General features: G+C 37.3%; 2 protein-coding genes across 8 annotated transcripts in view; both read right to left on the minus strand.

Moving 5' to 3' along the window:
* Nucleotides 1-2,306: 2,306 nt before the first annotated feature.
* On the minus strand, nt 2,307-7,555 carry LOC127975982 (uncharacterized). Its single transcript, XM_052580071.1, has 2 exons — nt 5,612-7,555; nt 2,307-2,465 (listed from the first exon to the last, which is right to left on the minus strand). Exon 1 carries the CDS (start codon nt 7,348-7,350, stop codon nt 6,670-6,672), a length of 681 nt encoding a protein of 226 aa, XP_052436031.1. The 5' UTR covers nt 7,351-7,555; the 3' UTR covers nt 2,307-2,465; nt 5,612-6,669.
* A 2,414-nt stretch (nt 7,556-9,969) lies between these two features.
* Nucleotides 9,970-26,898, minus strand: part of rps6ka1 (ribosomal protein S6 kinase a, polypeptide 1) — a 53,130-nt gene continuing 36,201 nt past the window's right edge. For 3 of the 7 annotated variants that reach the window (XM_052580315.1, XM_052580319.1, XM_052580317.1), the window contains 21 exons: nt 25,863-25,919; nt 22,829-22,945; nt 20,983-21,064; nt 20,145-20,225; nt 19,202-19,281; nt 19,016-19,122; nt 18,263-18,300; nt 18,031-18,173; nt 17,852-17,922; nt 17,276-17,364; nt 16,997-17,061; nt 16,807-16,909; nt 15,947-16,077; nt 14,515-14,640; nt 14,223-14,312; nt 13,916-14,074; nt 12,859-13,020; nt 12,561-12,637; nt 12,338-12,455; nt 12,116-12,253; nt 9,970-12,034 (listed from right to left, as the gene is read on the minus strand). In XM_052580315.1, coding sequence (XP_052436275.1) covers nt 11,912-12,034; nt 12,116-12,253; nt 12,338-12,455; nt 12,561-12,637; nt 12,859-13,020; nt 13,916-14,074; nt 14,223-14,312; nt 14,515-14,640; nt 15,947-16,077; nt 16,807-16,909; nt 16,997-17,061; nt 17,276-17,364; nt 17,852-17,922; nt 18,031-18,173; nt 18,263-18,300; nt 19,016-19,122; nt 19,202-19,281; nt 20,145-20,225; nt 20,983-21,064; nt 22,829-22,945; nt 25,863-25,919 — 2,157 coding nt within the window. In that variant the 3' untranslated portion in view covers nt 9,970-11,911. Of the gene's footprint in view, nt 12,035-12,115; nt 12,254-12,337; nt 12,456-12,560; nt 12,638-12,858; nt 13,021-13,915; nt 14,075-14,222; nt 14,313-14,514; nt 14,641-15,946; nt 16,078-16,806; nt 16,910-16,996; nt 17,062-17,275; nt 17,365-17,851; nt 17,923-18,030; nt 18,174-18,262; nt 18,301-19,015; nt 19,123-19,201; nt 19,282-20,144; nt 20,226-20,982; nt 21,065-22,828; nt 22,946-24,881; nt 25,228-25,862; nt 25,920-26,898 lie in introns of those variants that run through there. The other 4 variants (XM_052580316.1, XM_052580320.1, XM_052580314.1 and 1 more) reach the window with 3 other exon arrangements.

Genomic DNA, 26,898 nt, shown 5'->3' on the forward strand with positions numbered 1-26,898 from the left:
AAAGATCTCCTTGGTTGAATGCCATGTGTAATCCATCATCTAGGAACCTACTACTGCCTCCAGTATTCAAAATACCTGCTATTAAGGGTTTTCTTCGAAGGTAGCAGTGTTAAAACATTGAAATGTTTCAGATAATATTTTAGGAAAGTGTAGAAGTGTGCATAAAATATTCTGGTAGCATTTCCGCTGTTTCAATGTTGCTTCATGATGTCAGTTACAGTGCTCTATAATGTATCTGCACCTCTGAAATAAAGCAAAGTTTGAAAATGGTTAAATTAGATAATTGAAATGACTGCCCAATGGCGTTTACTGAATTATTGTCACAAGACTTCTGTTCTAACTGATTCAATCAGATTTATTGACTAGTGACCGTATCTAATTTAAATACACGTAGGCCTACACTAGCAAAGCACAGATGTGTGGTACATTCATTTAAAATATTCTGTGCGTAATATATTTGCTTTAGGAATGCACATCTATGAAAATACGGTGAAAAACTGACTAAGTACAGGACTATAGGATGCAACGATGCTTTCCATTTCCGTTCCCTGTTTTCGAGTCACAATCAAATTAACGTATTTTCTTTTTTTTAAACTACATGGGGCCATAGTATCGCCACTTTACAGTGTCACAAAGACCAGACCGTCTTTATACAGTAACGCTCCTGTAACATGATGATAGATAGATAGATAGATAGATAGATAGATAGATAGATAGATAGATAGATAGATAGATAGATAGATAGATAGATAGATAGATAGCACATATTATTTAACACCAGTTTCAGTTTAATTAAGTCGATTTTTTTTTACCCCGATTTAAACATGGAATTATATGGAAACCGGAACATGCGCGACCACCTAAACGGAAGTTAAAATCCATCATAGAAGCCCTCATCGGTTACTCAGGAAAAATGTGGATACTTAGATTATTTTTAAACCTGTATGCTACAGAGATAAACCAAGGTAAGCTTTTAATTCATCTAAACCCATTGGATCGGGGCTATTATCATGGCAGTTTTTCGTCATTAGGGGTTAATAACGTTACGCAAGGCCTCATCATGTTATGCTAACAACAACATGAGTGCTTTTTGAAAATCTTTGTAGGCTATAAACTGCAAACGAAGTAACAACTAATGGTTGCCCTTAGTTATTGAAGTTGCATGCTCTAGGATTACTTCTGAAACGTAAAAATAGAAAAGCACCCTTAAAACGTTCAGTTTGACCACGTTTTAAAGCTGCGGTAGGTAACTTTAGACGCTCTAGCGGTTAATAAACAGAACTGCTTGCGTCTTGCGGAAGAACATCGTAGCCGGAACTACTTCTCTCTGTTTATGTCTATGAAGAATCACAAAGGTACTGGGTTACTCCGCCGCGGTACCCCCGAAGCAATCTAAAATAGTCCGAATATAAACACTTATTATAGGTGCACCCCAGTGATTCAGGACAGGCTAAAAACACGGTTTGGAAAATGGATTCATGGTGTACTGGCTTATCACATACATTTTTCTACATTTTGAACACAAACAAAGTCACGGACCGCAGCTCTGATTGGTTCTTTTTTACCGGGAGCGGATGACTTTCTGCAAATGGCAATAGGACCACTGGGAGGAGCCAGAGGAGCTTGATTTTTTTTTCACAGATTATCTGTCTCATATTCTACTGTCAGGACATAATGACAGGTTTAACAAATATGTAAAAAAATATATTTTTCAAAAGTTACCTACAGCAGCTTTAAGGATGTTTTATTATTATTATTAAAGAGTTTTACTTTAAAATAAGACAAAAGGTTGATAATTTAATAATAAATTGATAATAAATTATTAGTTTTGCCTGAAGTGAGTTTAGTCTCTGAATATGGTAAGAGTGAGAGAGACATGGTCAGTCTCTAATACAATGTGTTTTTTCCAAGTTTTTTTTCTGCTGTAAGAGACTAGGCAATCAATTTAAATTCAATCTTAATCCAAGGAAGCATTTGACCTTTGCGTATATAATTGTTAATTGTCAGGTGGACTGACATTAGTGGTCTGTGTTTCCTCTAATGTGGATGTATGTCAGATTGGCAGATGGCTCAGGGAAAAAAAAGAGGGTTTTGGTACTGATCTCAGCAGAAATCGATCAAGTGTTTCTTCCAGTCCTGTTGACCTATCAAATTCTGCTGAGAGACTCGCAGTTTAAAATAGATATTAGGCATATTAGTTTCTCTCTTTAGCGAAAGATCAGCATTTCCATAGGCAAAAAGGTTCATTAAAAAGGTCAGTCAAAGCAATTCTGATATTCAGTATGTCATCGATAAATGTACAGAAGCATGTGAAATTGATTTATTTCCCACTGTATTTTTTGTTCAGCAAACCACACAAATAATGTAGTAAAAATTCAGTGATTATTTCAGCATAAAGAGGAAATAAAAATACATAATTTCAGTGTTAGACAGGAGACAAAGGTTTTTGAAGGTTGAATCTTGTTCTGTAACACAAATAATGAAATAACAGTAAATACAGAAAATGCCATTTTTAAAGAATTAAAACATTGAAAAACACATTAAATACATAAAGTCAAAGCATGATACATTCCTATTCAGTAGTGTTCAAAAAATACAGTAAAAGGCAAAAGTTAAGTTTAAAGAGTTTGTGAAACCCATTAAATATATATATATATATATATATATATATATATATATATTTATCAGAAAAGCTTCTCTTTACTGTCTCTTAAAATACAAGCTATTGTAAATAGTTGTTGAGCATTAAGGTTACACTAGTTTGGGAAAATTATTTACAGAAATAATGAATCAGCTTATCTAAATAAAACAGGATATTCAACAAAATTCTATACATAGATTAGAGTTACCTGATGAAACCTATAGGATATGGCATCATAACTGTATAGATGGACACAAGGAAAGACTTTACATTCATTCTGCAAGTGGGCCCAGAGAGATCTTTGGGAAAGCTTTTCTTTTAATATCTGCCATCGCAAAACTCATAAAAGGTGCCGTGCAAAAATCAGTGCGTGAGAGAGACTCCGTCTGAGGTGTCTTTAAAACACACAGCGTAAATGAATTACATATATACAGTAAACGAGATAAGGCATTTGATGAATGTTTAACTCTTGATAGCTTTTTTAAAAAAATGGAGCCTATAAATCACGAATGCAATGAGAAACCATCCAAAGGGTCATCTGGTAGCATTGCAAGAATTCCACAACCAAAAAATCCCTTAAAAAGTTTACCATGGTACCTTACAGTAGTTATTACCACAGTGAAACCATGGAAATGCTAGTGCACAATAGTCAAGCTCCAGAAGAAAAAATCCCATTCATTTTCTCTGTAGGAGATTCTTTTAGAAAGATAAATGATACAACTTTAAAGACGGACCAACCAAAGTCAATCAATGGAATGTTATTCAGCTTGTTTTTTTTTTTCATAATCCGGTCCAACAGTGACATTTCTGGAGAGAAACTAAATTACCCAAGATTCTGCAAATTAATCTTTAACAATTGCCTGTTTCCATTAAGCACTACAAATGAAGCCAGTTTCTCTATTCTATAGACAAATAATGCATATTTTTATAAAATCAGCATCTTTAAGTCAACCAATTAAATTCAAGTTTGTATCATTCTATACTTTATGTGACTGTGCTTAAATCTTTTTTTTTTTTGTACCTTTTTCTTTATAATTTAGTTTATAATGTTGTGATTCACCTTGTAGCTGATTGGTTTAGTTCATGGCTTATGACTATTATGAACACTTAAAAAAATCCTATGGGGAAAATGAATAGGAATACTTTTGGAACCAAGTACACTGAAAAAGTTTGTGGACAATGTTACTCTGAAATATCTGCACTGAATACCACGACTGACCAATCAGAATCAAGCACTCCAGAGATCTATTAAACAAATATCATCTTTTGAAACCGTACTACACTTGTTGTTTTGGTTTCACAGTAGTAACACTTATTCTACAAATCAAGATATTTAAACAGAAACTGTTGTTACCATGGTAATTGTTTGAAGGGGAACCCAGATGGATTCATCACCTCATTCCAACATTAGTTGCTAAAAACAAGTCCTCACACAAGGGTTTCTTTACAACAACATTTGGTTTGCAGTTAATATGTCGCCGAAGAACACTGCAGCCATGTTCAATCATCTTTCACACTCTACAGCAGCCAATCAATCGTGTGTCCTGAATGTAGCATAATCTACACCTGCCTAAATCAAATCCCTACTAAAATAAGGGAGACCAGCAACCCTTAAAGGACACCGAGATGTTCTGTCATTAAAGAAGTGCAAGTAGCCCTTGAACTGAGATTCAGCAACTTCTATTGTGTTTGTTTTACGCCTGATCAGTATAAAGGAATAAAGACTGGTCTGCAGGCATCCTGCCCCGTCAAATGACGCAAATCTAACGGCGTCACACACAGATGCGTGGGTGTCACGCAGAGCTGCAGAGACAAAAAGCACCATGCGTGCAGCAGTAGAGTGGATTGCAAAGTGACCCTGTTAAAAGACATTCTATGTGTATGTAATGATTGTAATCACAGCATATCAATTTAATAATTAATGTTACATAAGAGTAAATAGTTGCTTAAAAACTTAAGACTTCTGATCAGAATCTGATAATACAGAACAACATATAAGTTCTTCTGCTATAATTACCTGTGCTCATTAAATGTAATTAGTAATATTATCATTTGTATTATTAACAATATATTTTTAAAAGTATACATTATATATAATGATATATTACGATGCAGTTATTCAGTGTTTTTACGATGCAGTGAGTAGAGCAACTGTCTGCGTACACAATGAGGCAAGATGCCAGGTGCAGGCTACATTCTCAGTGGTGATGTACGCTCCTGCTGGCTTACCCTGCTGTACAGCATAAATTTATCTGCCGAAGGAAAGGTTATTCTGCTCACTAAAGACTTGCAAGGATAGCCAGCCTCACATCATCTTTCTCTCTCTACCTAGCCCAGAATCTTCCAGAATTAACCGGTTCAAGCAAAGAATAGCAGTCTCCTGTGTTTTTGCTGAAGTCCCTAAACGCACGCCTCTCAAACAAGGCTGAGCCAGAGCCATTTGCTCTAAGAGAGAGAGAGGGGAAACTCAGAAGAGACAGGAAGTTTCCATGAGAGCAGTTGCACCAAATAACCAAACCAAAAAGATTATGTGATACACTTAATAGCCTGTTTCTACTCGGTATCAAACGAGTGATATTGGTTGTGCCTGAAACCTGAAAAAAGCAGCGTTTGCAGGTAGCATACGGAGGTAGGAAGGCGTCAGACGTTAGCATAACATCCTTTCTCTCTAACATGCCTTCATCTGGTTCGTTTTGAAGGTTTTTGATCCCGTGTTGCCTGTGATTTTCCATTGTTCTCTGCATGTGGTTCAAGATTGAAAATAGTATCTGATGAAGTGGTAAATAATCTATGATTGTACATTCATAATGTATGATTTTCTGGCAAGAACTGAGCATTTGTAGTCATTAAATATTTGTTTGGTTATCTCTCACAAGAATTAGTTCTAGATCATTACACATGACAGTATGATGCTTTAGAAGCTGGTCAGGGACTCACATTTAGGACATTTGCTTTTAGCCATGTACTTACGTATTTCAACCACATTTTTTGAGGCAATTTCAGTCGTGTACACTCCAAACTAACCAGCAGTCTGCAGTGAATGATTTCACACAGGAAGAACCTCAAAACGTCCTCTGCCGGTCATTCATGGGCTGTAGTTTTTGATCTGTTAAATACATTCTGAAGGAAATGAAAGTCAGGTCCAGGTTGCTAAGCGACTGGGGGATGAGAGAGGCCCCAGATGGAACGTTGATGGAGAGAGATAAATCACCACTTTTCTTCTCCGTCCACACATGCTCAGTGGGTGCCCTAGATGTACTCAAGAGGACCAAAGCGCATGTGCGCACCTCCTCGCAAGCCCCCAGTATATGTATGCAAATCATACAGTCACAGTCGTGACCATTCATCTGCCGTTCACACCATAGATGTTAACTGTAGTGAGAACTATAACTATAGTCCACACAACAACTCGAGAATTGTTGGAATCACTTTCAGAACCAATTTTCCCAGCTGATGGATGATAAAATCTCAATAAGAATCCACCTGACATTAAAGAGTTGAGCATTCAGAGTGGCAGACTACATAACTGCATCGCATGCTTCTAACAACCAGAATCCTCTATTGATGGCGAGGCTGTTGTATAGTTATTGTTATAGTCAATGTTCTTGGTGTGAAAGGCCTAAATCTGTTTCTGCAGAAGAAAGCCTTTTGTTTTGGACCGATCACAGGAAACCTGAGTGACTACTTCTGGAAGATTAGCTCCTGACATTCACACCTTTCACACACACAAAGCAACCCCAGGTACATGAAGTGTAACACATGCACAGAGCTCTAAACATCAGCAAAGTTTACACGCATTACAGAAAATGCCCAGTGTCTTGTGTTCAAGCAGCAAATATGAGGCCTGCGCCATTTCAATGGGCTCAAATGAAGCACCGTCTAAGATCTCAGGTAACAATATATACAATCAAAGCAAAGGTTTCAGCATTTCCTGACTAAAAGCGAGTAGAACAATGAGCCTCGGACAATCTTGGATGATGCTGTGACGTGTGACAGCGGTGAAAGACCGTCTTGCAGTGGATGTTTGGCTATTTGAGTTTAACAGGCCAAGGGAGGCACGTTCTCAGCCCCAGCATGGAGGAGAAGACAATGGTGGGCCTGTGCCGTTTGAACCGCAATCCCTTTTTCAGCCGCTGTCCGTTTTCTGCCACATATAGTTCACCCTGCTGGGCGGCAGAGGTGATGCGGCCCACCAGCTCCCCATGTTCCACCACCTCCTGTTCGGAGCGCACAAACACCTCCCTTAGCTCCTCCAGTCGTCTCTCCATCTCCCTGATGACACGCTGGCGCTCTTCCACCTCCAGGAGGCGTCGACGAGCTGCTTCAAACTCCATACTTGAGCTGGGGGTGACCAGCTTGGATGAGGGTGCTGTGGCGGATGCAGAGGGTGGCTCGGAGCCCACCTTTCCAGCAGGGACTCTACGAAAGTCTCCCATGGAGATGGATCTCCGCTGAGAAGAGGAGGGAAGGAGGACGTTGGAAGAGGAAGCAGAAGGACGGACATTCGCCGTAAAAGGAACAGAAGATTCCTGCTCTGCATCACTGTCAGAGTTTTCATCCTCGTGTTGGTGCTTCTTCATGTTTGCGCACGGCTGCTGCATTTGTTTTCTGTCGAGGTGCGAAGCACTAGTGCTATTCTGTTTGTGCTGCCTTTTCCGTTGAGGGAGAGAGAGCTCAAGAACCGTTTCGCTGCCTGTGAGATGCTCCATTCATTAATAAGACAGCAGCAGCACTGTTAGCTCACACTGGAGCAGACTCGTCATACTCTATTGGACAAAAGGACGCTGACTTTGCTGCAGCTGATTGGATGCTCGCCGTCTGTTATCCTGCCCACTCAGCATCCCCTCTCTTTCTCTCTTTTTCACTCTCTGCTGTCCTCACTGTTATCTACGTCAACTCACGTAATAAAAAAAAAAGCCAAAAAGTGGTTATTTTTCACCATCTCTGCTTGATCATACCCTGTTCCCTCCCTCTGTGTGTTGCCCATAGCAACACAGCTTAATATCACATTTTGTAGGAAAGTAGAATTGACCGCCCACCCCACACACACTCATACACATTTCCCCCTCTTGTTTCCTTTGAAGTTATTCTATCTTTCTGCATCCCTATCACTTTTTACCTCCCCCGCTGAGGTCATAAATAGCCAGAGATGTAAGATCATTTGCAAATCCAACATTCCACGATCTGCTGTTGCCAAGCAACTGATCTTGGCATTCATAAAATATACGTTTTATGTATATTCTCGTATTGCAATAATACACAGCAATAAATGTGCTATTTGTTAGGGAATTATTTCGTGTTCAAGCTAAAGCTAAAAAAACACTAGCAAAATATGAAGCAATGTTTGCTTAATGAAGCAAAATTGAATAAAAATTATGTAATACGGTATACAGTCAAACTGTTAAAATATTTTTTACTGTCATATTGTCATATTGTTTAGACCAATTATTAATTTCTATAATTTGTTTAATTGTTCTATAATTAATAATTCTATAGTATAATTAATAATTTCTTTATTCAAGGGAGCATTCATATAAATTCTAGTAACAATGGGTTTTAAAAATAGGTTTGTTTAAATTGGCTTAGGGACCAAATAGGTAATTCAAGATTTACACATGGTAATTTTTTTTATTTATTTAGAATTTTTTCTAATTAGAATTATGTCTGTCCTATGTTGGATCTTTCCTTGATATTTACACTATATGTTTTGTGAGCCTGGTCATGTAAATGCATATAAATAAATAAAAAAAAGCATCATAACTTTGCAACCCTTCAAGGTATGTTGATCTTAAATTTTGAGACTGTGACTGTGTCTTTTCTGTTGTATCGCGTAAAAGCAATGCAACCAGACTGATAATCTCAGGGTTTAATTTGGTTTTGTTTGTGTGTTCTTTTTTTTTTATTATTATTATTTTTATTATATGTTTTAGCCGGTTTCAGTAAAAAAATCTCAGTTTGTGTTCTACTGAAGAAATAAAGTCACCTACATCTTGGATGCCCTGGGGGTAAGCAGATAAATTCATTTTCGGGTTGAACTATCCCTTTAATGTGAAACCAGCCTCTATCATTACAGTGATGCTGGGAAGAGACTGCAATGGAAGTTTGGTCAAACCTCAAGAACACTATAGATAATGGGAAAATCCAACATCTCTGGCTCAGTACTGCTTCAAAACAACTGTAAATGAATAATTTAAAAATGTCAAGCACATTGTGCATTTGAACTCCACTTTGATACTTTGCATACTCTCATTTCAAAGACAAGAGAAAAGCACACTAAACACTAAAGTTATTAGTGTTATCTGAACAGGCAATAAAAAAGACTATCCTGGAGAAGATATAACGCATGTAAAGCAGCAATAGTGATGTGATGAGCCACATTTGTGTGGTCTGACCAGTAAAATAAGATGGGACAGTACAAAGTGAGAATCACTTAGCCATGCTTTAAATAACCTTTTAAAAGCCCCTTCCATCCGAGATTAGAGCAGTTATTGGTAAGAGAGGGAGGGAAGGGTGCTCTCAATGTTGGATTAATGATGGATTTATTTCAGGCATTCCATCATCAGTAATGTTCAGAGAGGTGCTGCAGATGTTACTTTACTGATTACATAAAATGAGAGGACAAAGTGAGAGAGAGACATCATGAAATTCTATTAAAGATGATGCTTAGGTCCGGAAAGAATTAAGCTTGTCTTGTTACATATAAGCCATCGGTTTGAAACCGAAATGACTGAAGTGAATGAGTTTAAAATAAATATTTAACTTTCAATATATCATTCAAGTAATTTTATATATTATTTTTATATCCATTTCTGCAAGAAAATCATATTTTTCCTATCTTGAATCTATTTGACTATATATATATATATATATATATATATATATATATATATATATATATATATATTTTTTTTTTTTTTTTTAAGTAATTTATTTCTGTGATTTCAAAACTGGATTTTTAGGGACAGTAGGGGAGATTTCTAGGAGGAACAGGCAAAACAGTTGGAGAGGAGAGAAATTAGTTGGAAAGAGAGAGTGAGAAAGTGAGGCCAGGATTAAAAACAGACAGAGATACTGTATATACAAGAGCTTTGTCATTCATTCATTATGGATTTAGACTCTCAAATAATCCCACCACATCATGGCCTAAATTCTGATGTACAAAGCTCTAATTTTTCTGACTTTTAGTATATTAATCCAATGAGAAGATTAAAAATATAATATGCCCCAAGACGGTCAAATACATTGAGATGGAGACCTCACATGGGCCAAATTATGATTCAGTGACTGAAAAGAAAGAAAGACTGAGCAAGACAATACAGGACAAGTCATACTTTTTTCTTTTCTTTTAATAGAAAGTCATCAAGATGAAGGTTCTTTAATTCAGCCCCTTTACTGTAAAAGCAAAGGACGTTAATTTGTATCCCTTTACCACAAACAAAACCCCAACATCAGGCAGGAGAAACAAACACGTTTACACAGTAATACGAACGAATGCTGCGACTCCCAGTAAATAAAGCATTTTTTTTTCTTCAAGGAAAGGCAAATAAATCACTTTTTTTTTTTTAAGATTAAGCAAGAATAACCCCAGATAGCACACAAAGAGCAAATAAGGTTTGGGAGAAACAGAATGCAGAACTACAGAGACAGGCTATGTTTTTTAACACTTTGGACATGGTTCCAAATTCTGTTCCAGTTACTGTTTTTAAAGTGACTGAACAATTTTCACCCTCATGTCATTCCAAACCTGTTTATAGCTGAATGACCATTATATTCTTTTCAATAGGATGGAAGTGAATTCCTGGTCCTTAAATAAAGCTTGGACACTCCACAGATCTTCTTTTGTGGAATACAACATAGTTTTGGAAAGACATGAGGGTTAGTAAATTGTTACGGTTTTCATTTTGGAGCAATCGATTCCAAGTAAAACTATTAATTTTAATCATCAAAACAATGAGAACTAGGTGCTTTTCTAATTGTTTATGTCCGAGCAAAGACATTTTCAGAGTTCTTAATAATTCAGGAATTGTGGGAAAGGGAATGCAAAGCAATACTTTTAAGACGTGTTTGACTGGTAAAGGGTGCAAAACTTGAGCAAGACAAGGCTTCATGAATTTGCAAGGCATCGCTAAGAACAGCCTGAGCACAACACAGTTGATAGTTCCACCACAGTAGGCATCTGAATGCAGGGAGAACAAGGAATAGGACAGACAAGGTAAAAATATACACAATTATTAAATCATTTCCTTAGCTGTCATATTTAGACACTTTTGTGCTCAATGTGCATTTATAAAATAACTTCTCTTTAAGCAAAACAACAACAACAAAATCAAAACACAGGAGACAGCATTCAATATCCAGAAAAAGCACTTGTCTAACAAGAGCAAAATGTTTCCATGCCACAAGTTTCAGATGTCATCTCACATACACACATTGTTTCATTCTTTACTTTAATAAACACAAGACGACATTTTCTGAACTGTCTTCACCAGTGCTGACAGGTTCACCAAGCAAAGGTGACGGGTCGGGAAAACAAGAAAGAAACAAGACAGCATTGTACAAATCCATGCAGAAAGCACTCCCATTCTCCACTATGTTTAGGTTGATAGTCATGTGATCATGCTCACCGGATCATTATGGAAGATATATTTAACCTTTACTTGTCCATGTGGGTGAAATATTATACCGGAACCATCTCTGCTTCTCCTAAAGGCCACTTTGAGCTTTTAGGAAGAGACTGACTAAGAGAGATCTACTGGACAATTGGAAAGCATAGCAACTGAAAAGCTTCTAGAAAGAGACAGATCTAACATGAAATCCATTTGAACAAACTATAGAGGTAAAAAAAAAAAATACACAAAAAGCAAACCTAACAAAAACAGAAATAAAAAAGAAACTCAGCAGTGTTAATATTTGGGTATTACAGTACCAAGACAAATGCATTGGGAATATCATCTATTTTATAACAGTATCCTTTACCCGGTTTCTTTTCATTCTCTCTCATACACACACATAAACACACACCACTACTTCTAAGGGAGAACGGAACCCTCACTGGCCACGCCCCTCAAACTTCATCAGCCAATCACCTCCCTTGCCTAGCGTGCTTGACAGCTCCACTGCAGTGCTGATGTCATGGGCAGGTTCAAGAGACCGTCTTAAGTCTTTAGAGCTTCAGTGTGGTGCTTTCATCCATCCATCCTTTCATCCATCCATCCTTTCCACAACTGCATTCAGCCTGAAGTACTTCTCCATGTCTGCTTCCCTCGTTCTCTACAGAGATGTGGAAGGAAGCTTTTTCACCCTTCTCTGCGCCAGGAATGAGGACTCGATGGGCTTCAGCTCAGGGGGTGGTTGGGAACTCTTCAGTGCTGAGTATGTGGCGGCCATCGCCCCCTGTGAGAAGAAAGTTGGTGAAGTAATAGACCACCATTTACGTTCTTTATGATAAATTTAAGAGCCTCATGGCTGTGATACCTTGACAAGCTTGGCATCTTGATGTTGTAACTGGCTGTTGGGAAGTTTGTCTCTCTGAATGATCCACGGATGCTTCAGGACCTGCTTGGCTGTGAGTCGCTGGTGAGGATCCACATGGAGCATCTTAGAAACCAGATCCTGCATTGAAAATAATGCACGTGAGAAAATAAAAACCCTGTCGGAGTGATTTGAACGGCTGTGTGGATGGGGGTAATGGCCTACTTTGGCAGCATCAGACACCGCGTCCCAGTTGCCTCCCTTCAGAGTAAAGCGTCCACTCCCTATCCGACTCAGAATCTCTTCTGGAGTGTCTTCTGGTCCGTTGGCAAATGGTGTAAAACTGGGACAATTAAAAACCAAAGGAAAAATTAGTGTGGGTGTGTCAGATTTTGTGTGTGTGCAGTGTTTATTAATAATGCGAGTGAATGTTTGTGTGCATTCTTACCCAGCAAGCATAGTGTATAGTAATACTCCAAGACTCCAAATGTCACAGCCCTCATCATAGCCCTGTCTTTTCAGTACCTGCAACACAAAATGATAACTTTCAGCACAGTTATTGAGAATAATACTCAAAACTGCACCACAAAGACATCACACTGATGCCAAAAAATTTAAAGCCACATAGAACAAATTGTCCTTTCATATATGAAATGTGTTTTCACTCTAGTTCAAAACATTGGGAATTTAATATGTTTACTGGTCTACACAGAATTCCTCAGTCTACTGTGAGAAAAAACGCTCACCTCGGGTGCTACAAAGTTGGCAGTATAGCAGGGTGTCATGAGGAGGCCATTGTCTGCCCGGAGCTGCTTGGCAAAACCGAAATCACAGATGCGCAGAGATTCTGGATTTCCAGACTCGTCAACATACAGAATATTACTTGGCTTCAGGTCCCTGTGCACAACCTTGGAGAAAAAAAAACACCAGGGTTTTTTAAAATCATTAAAATTTTCCTGCATAATTCACAGACAGCTACAAATATACCTGCCATCTTTAGGTGCCAAAAGTATTTATATGTGCCAACTTGTAACTGTACCATTGATAGTGCAGCAGATATATAAAAAAAGACGTTATAATAAATTTCAAGTTTAGTGTTAAAATTGGCCTCATAGTAGGCAATTGTACCACTTGAATAATCAATTTTATTAACCCATCTCAAATAAGATACTCTAAGTAATAATATTATTGTTTTAATATTAATTAATAGTTTATATGGCACTTTCTTTTGGGAACGTGTTTAAGTCAAAGATCTATAATATTGTGATAAAATATTTGTAGTGTTACAATTGCCCTCAATCCCTATTTTCTATTATACTGGGGTTAGCTTTCAAGGAAGAGTGGTTTAATTTAATTGATTTGAGTAATTTTTCATTCTTCAAGTGTTACAATTGCCCCTAATGCCAGTTTACCATTATATCAGGGTAAGATTTCAAGGAAGAGTGGTTTAATGGAATTGATTTGAGCCCATTTTTCATTTTTCAAGCTCTGCTTTATTATGTGCTATAAAAGGCTACAGGGTGATATTAGGCCTCAGAAGCATATCTATTGTGGTTCTTCTGGGAAAGATGTCAACATAAAAACTATTTAATCACAATAACTGTTGCAAACAGAGGATAGGGAACAGAGGCGACTAGAACAGTATAGGGTCTAGGGAAGAGCCTTGGGGAACACCCTTAGAGAGGAGGGGGGAAGAAAGTCTCTGTCATAAGCTGTGAATCATAATAACATATTTTTTTGCCAGGGGCAGGTTATTATCTACAAGACAAATGTAATTGTGTTTATCCATGCATGTTTTCTCACCCCTTGACAGTGCAAGTATTCCACAGTCTTTGTGATAGTGTGCAGCACAGCACTAGCCTCTCTTTCTGAGAAAAACTTCTGCTTGAGGATTCTGTCCAGCAGTTCACCTCCTCGCATCAGCTCTGTGACCAGGTACACCTGCTTCCCATTATCATACACCTGCACCACAAGTTTTTTTTTTATTATTATTATTAAATATGGAGTGGTAGTATTTTTAACTCTGTATTGTGTAAATATATTACATTTTAATAATGCAGATGATTTCTGTAGACCAGTTAATTGTGAAATGATATGCTTTTGTACTTACATCTTTGAGAGTGATGATGTTAGGATGCTGACCGTATCTCAGCAGGATTTCAATCTCTTCTGATGGGTCGGTGCTTGTTTTATCAATTACCTATCAGAATTATACAATAAATCATGTACAGCATTAGTTACTTGAAGACCACTATATATATATCAACTATAAAATGCAGTTTAATCAAAAACAGCATCACAGATGATTAGGTAGCCAACAATGCTGATGCCAAAGTAAGAAAAGATAATTCAAAGCCACGTCAGTACAATTTTTTGAGAGGTTAACGGTATGAGGCTCTAACCTTTACTGCATACTCTGTGTTGGTTGCTTTGTGTATGCAGCGTTTGCAGACAGAGAAAGAGCCCATGCCGATGTCCTCCTTCAGTATGTAACCGTCACTGAACAAGTGGTTCTTACCATGAAGCTGCTGCTTGGAGACAGATACACAAGAGAGAGAGAAAATATTAGAACAGCCCCCCACACACACACACACACTCACACAGGCACCAAAAGTAAAATCTAATAATTATAATGGACACTGTACACACTGATTACATTCTTTTAAACAAGGCACAAACACTACATATTATTATTACAGTTTGAACTCAGCACAGTGAATGCTGGAAAGCACAGAATGATGATATCACTAATACTGAGTAAAGCAATTCACTTTCTGCATTACTAAATTTTCACTAATATCTTCCTTCATTAACATTTAACCACTGTATCATAATCTACATTGAAGTGCATTACACCCACTCTTACATTAATCAAAGTGAAAAGAAATACTGCTTTCTAGTGGTCAACCATTTCAAGCTCACTCAAGCTCATAAATCACAGGATGACTAAAAGTATGTTCAGGGTTCAAAACAAGTTACATTTTAACCCCAAGATATTTAATGGTTTCACAAGTGAACACCACTGAAACAGTCTTTGCAGGTGTTAAGGTCAGATATCCTCATTACTTTCATCACTGCATAAAAATGATAGAATTTATCATGTTTAAACAGCCTTGACAGAAAAACTGGACACTGTAACTAGGCACAATTAATGGCATTCCCCTGGTAAACTTAAAGGGATGCTACACCCCAAAATAAAAATGTTGTCATTGATCACTTGCCCCCATGACGTTCCAAACCCGTAAAAACTTTGTCTTTGGAACACAATTTAAGTTTTGGATGAAAACCGGGAGGCTTTTGACTGTCCCATTAACTGCCAAGTAAAATACACTGTCAACCGTAACATTATGAAGCGATAAGAATACTTTTTGTACGCAAAGAAAACAATAATGACTTTATTCAACAATTTGTCTCTGGTTCTCTCCATTTTGTTTTCTTCACATGCAAAAAGTTTTTTTTGTCACTTCCTAACATTGCACTTGAACCACTGATGGCAGATGGACTATTCAGATGATGTCTTTCATACTTCTCTGGACCTTGACAGTGTATTTCACTTGGCAGTTAAAGGGACAGTCACAAGCATCCCGGTTTTCATCCAAAATATCTTATTGTGTGCTGAAGACAAACAAAGCTTTTACGGGATTGGAACAACATGGGGGCCAGTGATTAATGACAAAATTTTCATTTTGGGGTGGAGTATCCCTTTAAGTTTAACCTGAGCCCTGAAATAATCTTGTACACTGTCATAAAAGCTGACAAGGTATGTCACATTAACCACAGCTAAATACAAAGGGTTATTTTCAGATGTATTTTGACATATAATGGATCATTAACCTGCACCACAGGGTGTGGAGGGGGCCGAGAGGGCTCTTCTTTGCCCTCCTCCTCTAGCATTGCTGTGGCAACAAAGCTGAAGCCCCGGAAGAGCTGATGAGCCCCTGCGCTGGGGGGAACACCTGGGGAATCTGAGAAAGGCCAAGAAGCAGAGAAACCATGAAGCCCACACTTATATGCCACATTACTCATGCTGATGACATTTAAAAAAAAAACTCCCAAAGCTCCAAATTTACTGCAGTGAGCTCAGCTTGTAGATCAAGATGAAACTACAGCCATCTGTTGTAGTATGGCTACCCTATTCATGAAGAGACCACAGAAACTATGAAAGAGACCGTTCACCCAAAAATGAATATTTTGATCATGTCATTCTTTATTATTTTTTTTATTATGTGTGACATAGATACTGAGCAGAATTTTCATGCTACTCTTTTCCATGAAATGAAACTGAATGGAGACCATCATTAGATGTAACAAATCTTACAAGATTTAGTGAATATTTCAAATCAAGTCTGCCCCTCAATCAGAGATATCCTACAGTTTCAGAAGACTTTTTATAGCGTATGGTGATATAATGATATAATTTTTACTTTTTTTGGAGCCTCTGGTATCCATCTACATTTATTATATGTATAAGATCAACTTTCTAATAACATTCTGCTAAACTCCTTTAGATTTTAATAGAACAAAGGCAATCATTTAGGTTTCAAACAAAGTGAGGGTGGGTAAATGACAGAATTGCAATTTTTAGGTGAACTATCTATTTAAATTCTCCAGTAGTTTGTTTTTAATGTAAAAAAAATATAATTTTTTTTTTTTTACAAAAATCCTGAGCACCAGACTAGTCACAGATCCCTCACCTTTAGGGGTACGAGAAGTGAACTCTGAATCAAAGTAAAAGGTGTCATCAGGTCTGGCCACAGCTGGCTTGAATGGAGGTTTTATTTCTCGTCTAAAGAGTTTCTGAAAATAGATATAAATTATATTTTTTGCACTGAAGCCTTTAATAGAAAATGTTCCAATAGATCTGAAGGATTCTGAAGAACTTACATTCCAATCAATCGTCATGAAGAATGAATGGCGTTTGATTTCCTCAGCTCCATCTGCTCCAGATCCTGGTAACAGTTAGTGTATGAATAAAACATTTCATTCATTTGCAAATACAACACATTAAATTAAATTCTCCTCTCAACTACTTTTATCTAATCTGCCAAATATAATTTTAATATAATTGACTTAACTGGAAAAGGAAGCTTATAGCATGATTACATTTTAAAACACTAAATCTGAAAAAGAGTACACAAAACAATCAGATTGTGTATTCTTTACCCAGTCTGTTGGTAGGGTTCCTCTTGAAAAGAGCTCTCAGTAAGCTTTGAGCCTCGGCGCTCAGGAACTGAGGCATCCCTAACCTGGCTCTGAAGACAAAAGCAAACAATAATCATGACTCAAAAACTGATCAATGTTCACAACATATTTGCTCCTATACAAAAGTTTTAGTAAGATTATTTGATGATTTTAAAAAGAAATTCCAATAGAACTGCATTCATTCAAAATTGAATTTGCATAACATTATAAATTACTAGCTGTCATTTTTGATCAATTGAATGTCTCTTTGCTGAATAAAAGTATTAAGGACGGGTAGTGTAGACCACGTCAATATTAATACACAATAGAGATCAATTGTTGTTTAACAGCTTATATTGTTTTTCTTCCAGCAGCTTGCTAGTAACAAATTAGACAAACCAATGAAATGGAAAACAATGCACTGAAGACTATTTCCTAGAACAAAAAAATGAGCCTAATCAATGTAAAACTCATTTATTCTTAATGCTTCATTTAAAAACTAATTTGAGAACATTATTTAAAGACTCTAAAAAAGAACAAGACTAAATAGACTCTCACTTCAGAATAAGATTCATTGTTTCTTTTCTGTCTTTTCCCTGGAATGGCAGTGAACCTGTAAGCATCTCAAACTGTAAAGAGGAGAAACAGAAAACAACTATTAAAACAATATATATTAGACAAAAAAATTACTGTCAGCAAAGCAGGTTTTCTCCACTTCTGCATGAATCTGTTCATACCATCAGTACCCCAAACGACCACCAGTCAGCGCTGTGCGTGTGTCCCTGCCGGTTAACCACCTCTGGGGCCATGTACTCCACCGTCCCACAGAAGGAGTAAGCCTTCTTCTCATGGTCGATAGCCTCCTTACACAGCCCAAAATCTGTGAGTAAAAACAAAACCAAATGCACCAATTAACATTATGACTAAAGAATGTCTAAATTCTTTGGTAAACCAGTGTTTTTATTGTACCTGTGAGTTTAATATGTCCCTCTTCGTCCAGGAGGATACTAGAAAATAGAACACAGAATAAAATACAAATCTAAAGGATATCACACTCATACTTAGAAGAGTTCATGGTGTGTACATGTGTTTGCAAATGTCAAGCATCTCCTCAGTGAGTTTATAGCCCCTTTCACACTGCACGTCGGACCCGCAATATTCCCGTAACATTGCCTGGTCGCCTTCTGTGTGAAAGCAACCACATCCCGGAATTGATTACCGAATCGAACCCGGGTCGGGGACATAGTAACATTGCGGTAATCGATCCGGAACAAGCGCTGTGTAAACAAAAGCCCGATCTAATTCCGTATCGAAGTGATGACGCGCGTTATCACGCGACTCTTTTACCGGCTGTTTTGAAGGAAGATCAACATTCGCGACGAAAACATATGTGCAAACTGTAATAAAGCAGAGATCAGTTAGTTCCTCACTTTCCGCGCTGACTCAGAGATCGTTTGCTTGCTTCAGTTAAAGTATAACGTGCCAAGCGTTGTCGACTCGTACATTACACGTCACGCGCTGATGTCACGTGTCGTTACGGGATCTTCAAGGGTTGTGTGTGAAAGCACGCACATATACCGGGTCATCACTGGCAGTGTGAAAGTGCCAAATCTAGCGACCAGGGAACAATTACAGGAACACTTTACCCCTGTATTTGCCGGAATGGCAGTGTGAAAGGGGCTTATGTTGTGTGTGTGTGTGTGTGTGTGTGTGTAGAAGTACTTCTCAGGTTTGAGATCTCTGTAGATGATGCCGAGGCCGTGCAGGTGATCTAGACCCAGTGCCAGTTCAGCCAGATAAAACTTCACATCTTCTTCTGTGAACATCACCTAAACACCAAAGAGATGCTCTGAATACAGTGTAGACAAACAATAGGATATTGCGCTCATTGATATGAGTATTATATACCTCTTTTGACAGCCTGGTGAATAGATCCCCTCCTCTGAGGAAGTCCAGAATCAGATAGAGTTTACCCTCAGTCTGAAAAGCTGAACACACACACACACACACACAAAGAAGTGCGGTTGAAGTGAATCTGATCTGTTGGTCATTAATGATAAGCTTCTACAGCTTCCTTTAAATTGAAGACCTCCTCCAGAAGGTCAAATGCAAGATTACAATGTTCAATTACTCAAATGAACGTAATGACCCTGCAAACATGGACTCCGAACTGTAAATAAATCGTTTTACTCCTTCCGTTAATTTTAGGACCATTTAATAATTCCTTCTTAATAAAACCACATGCAGCACAGCAATTCAATAAAAGTACCCTTTGTGACATTTAAAAAGATCATAATTTACTCACCATCGTGTCACTGAAGCATCAAAAAGGATGCAAATGCCAAAAGACCAAATTTTAAGTTGTTATTCACAAATTATCTTCCCATCCAGGAGCTGTTGAATCTGATATTCAGAGTAGGCTGATTTAATTGTGACTGATCATTAAATCAATGAATCAACTTATTCATTTAAATGATCCAACTCAATCTGACTTCACTACTTCACAGTCAATAAATGGATGGCAAGATTTTTTTGTGAATAACAGCTTAAATTTTTCACGTTAATCAAACAAATCTATTGTGTGACTTCTGAAATCTTGGAATAGGCTGGAAAGATACTTTAATGGTGCTTCTGCTGTCAACATTCATTGAAATTACATTGGAAAGCAGTATGAGTAAAGTCCTTAGAATCTCTCATTTTGTGTACAGTGGAGTTTTATGGATTTGGAATCACGTGACAATGAAAAGATGATGACGTAATTTTAATTTTGAGTAAGCTGTTCCTTTAGGGAAAGGGAAATGGCATGAGCACATATAATTGGTAATGAATCATAGACATCACACTAACTCACCATAATGGAGTTTAACCACAAACGGATGGTTGACGTCTGCCAGGATGTCTCTCTCCATTTTAGTTCTCACACGATCCCTCACTGTGACGAGAACAATTTCACATGGGTTTTGAGGAAATATCTGGCCACAGCTAACAAAGTCAAATTGAGCATGAATACGTTTTTTTTTTTTTTTTTGCTGCAAGCGACTGAGTTAGCAGCAGGTTCAAACTAGCGGAAGTCTCAAGCAGAAGTTCATCAGATAGCATGTGTTTGTAAGAAGTGTTGTTATAAGCTCTCATTAGATATGTGAAGGCTCTCTTTTAAGGAACGGAGAGAAGGGAGGAGGAGAGAAGTAGAGATAGCTTCTGAAATTTCAGTGAACTGACACCTGAACCTAAAACCTCAGGTTTGTAAGCATGGTGGGATTTTCTGTCATTGGGGTGCACAGTAAAAAAAAACAGGAAGTAAGTGTACCCGCAGAGGAATTACCGTTAATCTGTGACCTCGCTGACACTGAAACAAATTCAGATTCAGAGTTGAAGGAATATGCCAAAAAAAAAAAAAAAAAAAAGACCAAATATTGTGTATTTGTGACACTGCTAATCCCATCTGATACTACGGTTCTGACAATAATAAATGAAAATCTGGTCAATTCAAATGGTAAATTCATGATTTGTGTAATCCTCAGGGTTGGTATCTGTGGTTACACAAAAACTGGGAGTGACACAAGAGTAAATAAAGAAAAACAGGCCAGGAGAACAATGTGAACTGAAAGCAGCTGTTGTTGCAGGGCTGTATATGTTCGTAAAGGAAGCTTGTGTGGTTTGTGGTGTGTGTGTTTACACTGATGCTGTACCTTTGAGTGTGGCCTTTCTCAAGACCTTCATGGCGTAGAGCTGATTACTGTCAGGAGGGGTTACCTTTCGTACCAAAAACACCTGTGCACACACACACACAAAAAACATGTTTTCACTCTACAGTTATTCAAATGTTGTGCTGAGCGTTCACTCAAAGCAATTTTGGTTAAGTCCAATTTAAAAGTGGCAGTTCACCAAAAATACTGTTATTAATTACTTGCCCTCATTTCATTCTAAACACACAAGATCTTCGTTCATCTTCAGAACACAAATTAGGATATTCTCAATGAAATCTGATGGCTTTCTGACCCTGCATAGGCAGCAACACAACTGACAAGTTCAAACGCAACTGACAAGTTCAAGGCCCAGAAAAGTAGTATGACATCAATAAAATAGTGTTTCAACAGTCATTTTGTGATGTGAATTTATGAAAAATACTTTTTGTTCAAAGAAAACATAAATAATGACTTTATTCAACAATTTCTTATCTTCCTTGTCAGTCTCCATTGCATGTTCATGAGAGTACCACAACTTCATGCGTGTAGTGCTGCTGATGCAGGAGCCAGCGTTCAGATTTTTTTTGCCCAGCTCTCCTTATTTGAACCAGAATATCCAGAAAATGCACTAAGATAGATGGATGTTCTATTTTCAGAACACTGGCTCCTGCGTTGCATGAAGTCGTGGTACTCACATGAATGGACATTGAAGACTGGTACAGAAGAGAAGCAATTGTTAATTGAAGTCCTTATTTTTTAGATTTTTTTTGTGCATAAGTATTCTTGTAGCTTTATATGATTAAGGTTGAACCATTCATTGCATTGCTGTCTATGGTGGGTCAGAAAGCTCTTGGATTTCATCAAAAGTATCTTGATTTGTGTTCTGAAGATTAATGTAGGTCTTATGGGTTTGGTTTGGGTGAACTATCCGTTTACATTTACATTTATGCAATTAGCAGATGCTTTTATCCAAAGCAACTTGCAACAGTGCATTCATGTTATACATTTTTTTTTAACCAGTTTCTTAAAGGGCACTGGGTTGCTTACTGGTATTAAAAGAATGTAAAAACCCATAAAAACCAAAATTCGCTCAAAACAAAGGAACTGGTTAATTTTTATTTTATATGAGACAATAAACTTCCATCAGGAAGTTGTATTGAATTGAATGACAGGAAGAGAACTTGTCTGAATTGTAATTCAAAGACATTCATAAGTGTAAATATTCACATGTAGTCAAACTTAATAAGCAAAAAATTCCTCAAATGTCTTGCCATTGAGATTAAGTATTGTTCAGGATGGAATATCTTTCCAGTAACATATTATGAAATATTAGTAAATATTATTACAATTTAATACAACCGTTTTATTCGTAATGTTTATTTGTAGTCTTCACTTCACTTAATTTCACTTTAATTCATCCTTGCTGAATAAAAAAAAATATATATTTTTTCAAATCTTACTGACCCCAAACCTTCAATCAGTAGTGAATATAAATCAACTGTGCATATAAATCAATTAAAATTGAACAAATTTCAACAAATTATAATAAATGTTTTTTTTGGAAGATTACAAACATTGATTATTAAATCAAATTACAAAACACGATTCTACATCCCAAAATTAACATTTGATATTGTCTGCTACATTGAAGTAAAAGGAATTTTCTATTTAATTAATGGACTGCAGACTCATTCACGTTTGCTCTGGTCCAGAACAGTAAAACCCTCTGAACATCATCACAAAATCACCATTAACTAGCTTTTGCTCATCAGTTCTTACGGTTTCTTATATATCTTATATACAAACACGTCTATGAATTTTTAGTTTGTGCATATGAGACTCTCTTTACCTTTCCAAAGGAGCCTTGCCCCAGCACTTTGAGCAGCTCGAACTGTGAGGGGTCTGCTTTCTCCGCACCCTCCTTAACAACATGTGTGATGTTGATCTCCTTGATGTCACCATCTTCCTACAACATAAGACACAGAGACTGACATCAGCCACAACTTCCATCAGGTTATTTGGTATAAAACATATACAGAGAAGACAGCGGACTGGTCAGGAAGACAAGCTTGATTATTAAAGCTCAAAGCTGGCTTAAGTGGACATAATCTCCAATGCTGGAGGTCAATGAACGATAAGCCATTTTCTTTATTCATTTCACAGTAACTGCTTATCTTGTCTCATAGAGCAGATTATTATCTATACGTCACTGACTGGTCTTCACTAATTCAAGACTGAATCAATACCAATGTCAATGACAAATATTTCCTGGGACCTAAACAACATTATGAAATCTGAATTAGGCTCAGGGAGGGATTTGGTTTACAATGCACCACCTATATAATAGCTATATTATTATATGAGGGATTCTGTTAGGGATCAGTTGCATGTGTAACTTGAATTGAACCTGCAACTTCTGTGTTATCATCCAAGACCACCACCACCACTTGTTATTCGATAGCTATTTTGCAAGTTTCAGCAGCAAGGGTGCAGTTCAGATGAGTGAGGAAAAGTTCCAGAGAAGCTCAAGAATGTAATTTAAAAGACACATAGAAAAACACTTTAAACCTATCAGATCAGAGAGTGTGATGACTAGCAGTTTATCCTTCATTAAAGCTGACAGAAAGCATGTTGGCTTTGCTGAAAGTTGTAAACATGTCTAAGAGGAAATGGTTAATGGTCAAAATTAAACTGAATTCTGAGAACATGGTTAGTTCATGTAGTAAAAGCACACAAACACTTCTCACTAATGAGCACCCATATCAAACCCAGTTAGACTATTATCAGATCTACTTAGAAAAACCTACAATTCTGACTAACTGACCAACAAAATTATCACTGGGATGGAAAAATTACCAATACGTCATTAAATAAATCATTTAAAGGGATCTTTCAAGCTAAAATTAGAAGTCTGTCATTGTTTACTCCTCCTGAAGTTGTTCCAAACTTGCATGGCTTTATTCAATGGAACACAAAAGATATTTGAGGAAATATTTTTTTCATACAGTGGAAGACAATGGTCATCGAAACTTAGTTCCCAACATATTTCAAAACAACTTATACTCTACAGAAGAAGTCACACAAGTTTGAATGACGTGTGTGTGTGTGTGTGTATATATATAATAGCTATATATAATAGTGTGTGTGTGTATATATATATATATATATATATATATATATATATATACACACACACACACATACACACACATATATATATATATCTCTGAAGACAATCAGAAAAAAAAAGTCTACAGCAAATTCTAGATGGATGTTAGAAATTCAATTTCGTCCATCAACTTCTCTGCACATGAATCAATTAGGCCCTAAACTCAGATTAATTCATTGATTTCTTTAAAGACATTTACAAATTATGATGACACATTCATCTCATTACTTCATCTCATTGTAATATCAATTTACTTCAAAAGAGTCTCAGTTTGATCAAAAGTCTGAAATTCATTTATTTTTGGGTGGCAATTTGTGAGCAGTTTTAATGCTGAACACAAGTCAGCTGAAGTTCAGAAAAGGAGGAATTCAGCATTTGACAGGTATCAGGGTGTTGCTTACACTTGTATCGCTGAAGCACATATCATAACTGTTTTCCTGCAGATATACCACAAGAAAGATGCATTTGATGTTTCAAAGACGACCAAATTTAAGCAGCAAACATCTGACAAAATCAAAAGTGTCTGACTTGTAAAATGACAACTAATTAAAGAAAAGTTTGTTTACATATACATACAACCAGTGTGGCCCTATTCAACAAAACAAATGTAACGTATAGTCTTGCAATCAACCATCCTAGCAACAAACAACAAACTACAACTCCTCTACAAAGCAATGCCACCATACGGTGTCTGTGTGTGTGTGTGTGTGTGTGTGTATTTGTGTGCACTGACCGTCCACGTCGTATGTTCATCGTTTAAAGCTGCACTAGACTGAGCCGAGTTTGTGGTGCTGTTGGTCTCCTCTCTGGACTGAGTGGCATTCGCTAAAGCCTTACTGTGCTGCCTCTTGAACAGGTAGAGCCTCAGTAACTGACTGACTTTAAACTTCCTCTTCTCTTTCTCCATCTCTTCATCCCTCCTCTAACCAGGGTATTCCACTGTTACCCCCATCCACCTGCTGTCGGTGCAGCCATGGACAACAAAACTCATCCCAGAGAAGGAGTGAGCTGAGTCTGGCAGTGTGTGTGTGTGTGTGTGTGTGGAGTCAGGGTGTGTGCTCTGCGCTACTTGACAACTACAGTGAGGCACGCAGGAAGAGGAAGGAAGAGGCCGAGATCGAGACCTGAAAACAGAACTGGTGAAAGAGAAAAAACAAGCGAGAGAGAGAGAGAGAGAGAGAGAGGGCGGATGTGACATAGTTATGTGTGACAGATGTGCTAATAAAGATAGATAGGAGAAAGAAAAAATAATTATATCTTAGGAGAACTTTAAAAAAATATTTTCAAGTTATTTTAATTTACATTACTGACAAGAAAAAGAAATACACAGATATAGAAAAAGAAAGACAGTGAGAAAAAAAATAGTTGCCCAAGACGTAGCTCAATGTCTGTTTCCCTCGGGGTGGACACTTAAATGCCCATTCTGTCCCATAATGCCTTGCTGATTTCCCCTCTCACTCCCAACGGAGCTAAAAATATGGTGATGCTTTAAAACAGGTCTTCCTCTGACCCTGACCAGTCCAGCCTGATACTACAAGTGGAAGTCATAATCAAAGAAACAACAAACACTAAGGAAAGCTATCAAAGGTGAGTTTTAGGCATGTCCCAGTGCTCCTCTTCCTCTAATGTAAATCCTGCTAGAAGCCAAGCTGACAGACAGTGTGACAGAGCTCAAAGAGGAAAGAGGCGGGAGCAGAAAGCTCAGAAATCTTACCTTAACACTGATACCAGCAAACTCTTTCTCTACCCAGGTGATCTGTGACTTGTACTGCTAATGTGGGGTTGGGGAGAAAGAAGCGAACAAAGAAAGGATCAAACCAAGAACAAAATGAAGGTTTCTTTTTACACTTTCACTCCTGTGAACTGATGGAGCACCTAATAATTCAAGAAATTGAAAGTCAATTCTAAAGTCAGTAAAAGCTTTGGGTGAGAAACACAAGACTGAAATTGACATTGCTGTGTAATGATAATCTTCCTCTTCAGTGGGTAGAACATTCACTTTGGTGTGAACCGAGGACTTCAAGGCCCAGGATTAGGACATAGTTGAATTAGGACATTCAAGAAATTTGTATAAACATGCCTTAGAAAAAATCATTACTGGTGTGCATTAAGACAAAACAAAGGCACTGACATGTTTTAAGATCTGTCGGTGCAAGTTTCTTTCAGATGAAACAGCTCAGATTTACATTTTAGTCTAGGACTAGTCTGTGAAACCGGAAGTATATGTATACAATTCAATTGGACCAAGACTGCATTGTTCAGAAAATCTCAAATCGATTGTTTTAGTGCAGATCTGGGCATGACTGCTTTGCTCATTTATTCCTACAGGAAACAAACTAAAGGAGAAAACATGCCTCTGGTTCTGAAATAATAAGTGCTCAATCTTGATGGTAAATAAATGATAGCAATTTCATTTTTTTATATGAACTATCACTTTAACTGCTGTAGTAAAGAACTTAATTTAGTTGTTCATTGTTGAAACGAAAACACTTCCTGTTACAGCTGATGTTGAGAGAAAGAGAGAAACTTCTCTGATATTCCTTCTGTCACTCTTTACCGATGCCCTTTAAACACTCAACACTGTGTAAATATATACACACACACACACACACACACACACACACACACACACACACATATATATATATATATATATATAAAGAAAAGGACTTATTTTATCTGTCACTTTACTTTCACTCTGCCTCAAAATGATTAATATCACAACACAAACGCCAAGAGGGAAAACATAT

This window comes from Carassius gibelio, chromosome B17, assembly GCF_023724105.1.
Source record: "Carassius gibelio isolate Cgi1373 ecotype wild population from Czech Republic chromosome B17, carGib1.2-hapl.c, whole genome shotgun sequence".
In the NCBI taxonomy this organism is placed as follows: Eukaryota; Metazoa; Chordata; class Actinopteri; order Cypriniformes; family Cyprinidae; genus Carassius; species Carassius gibelio.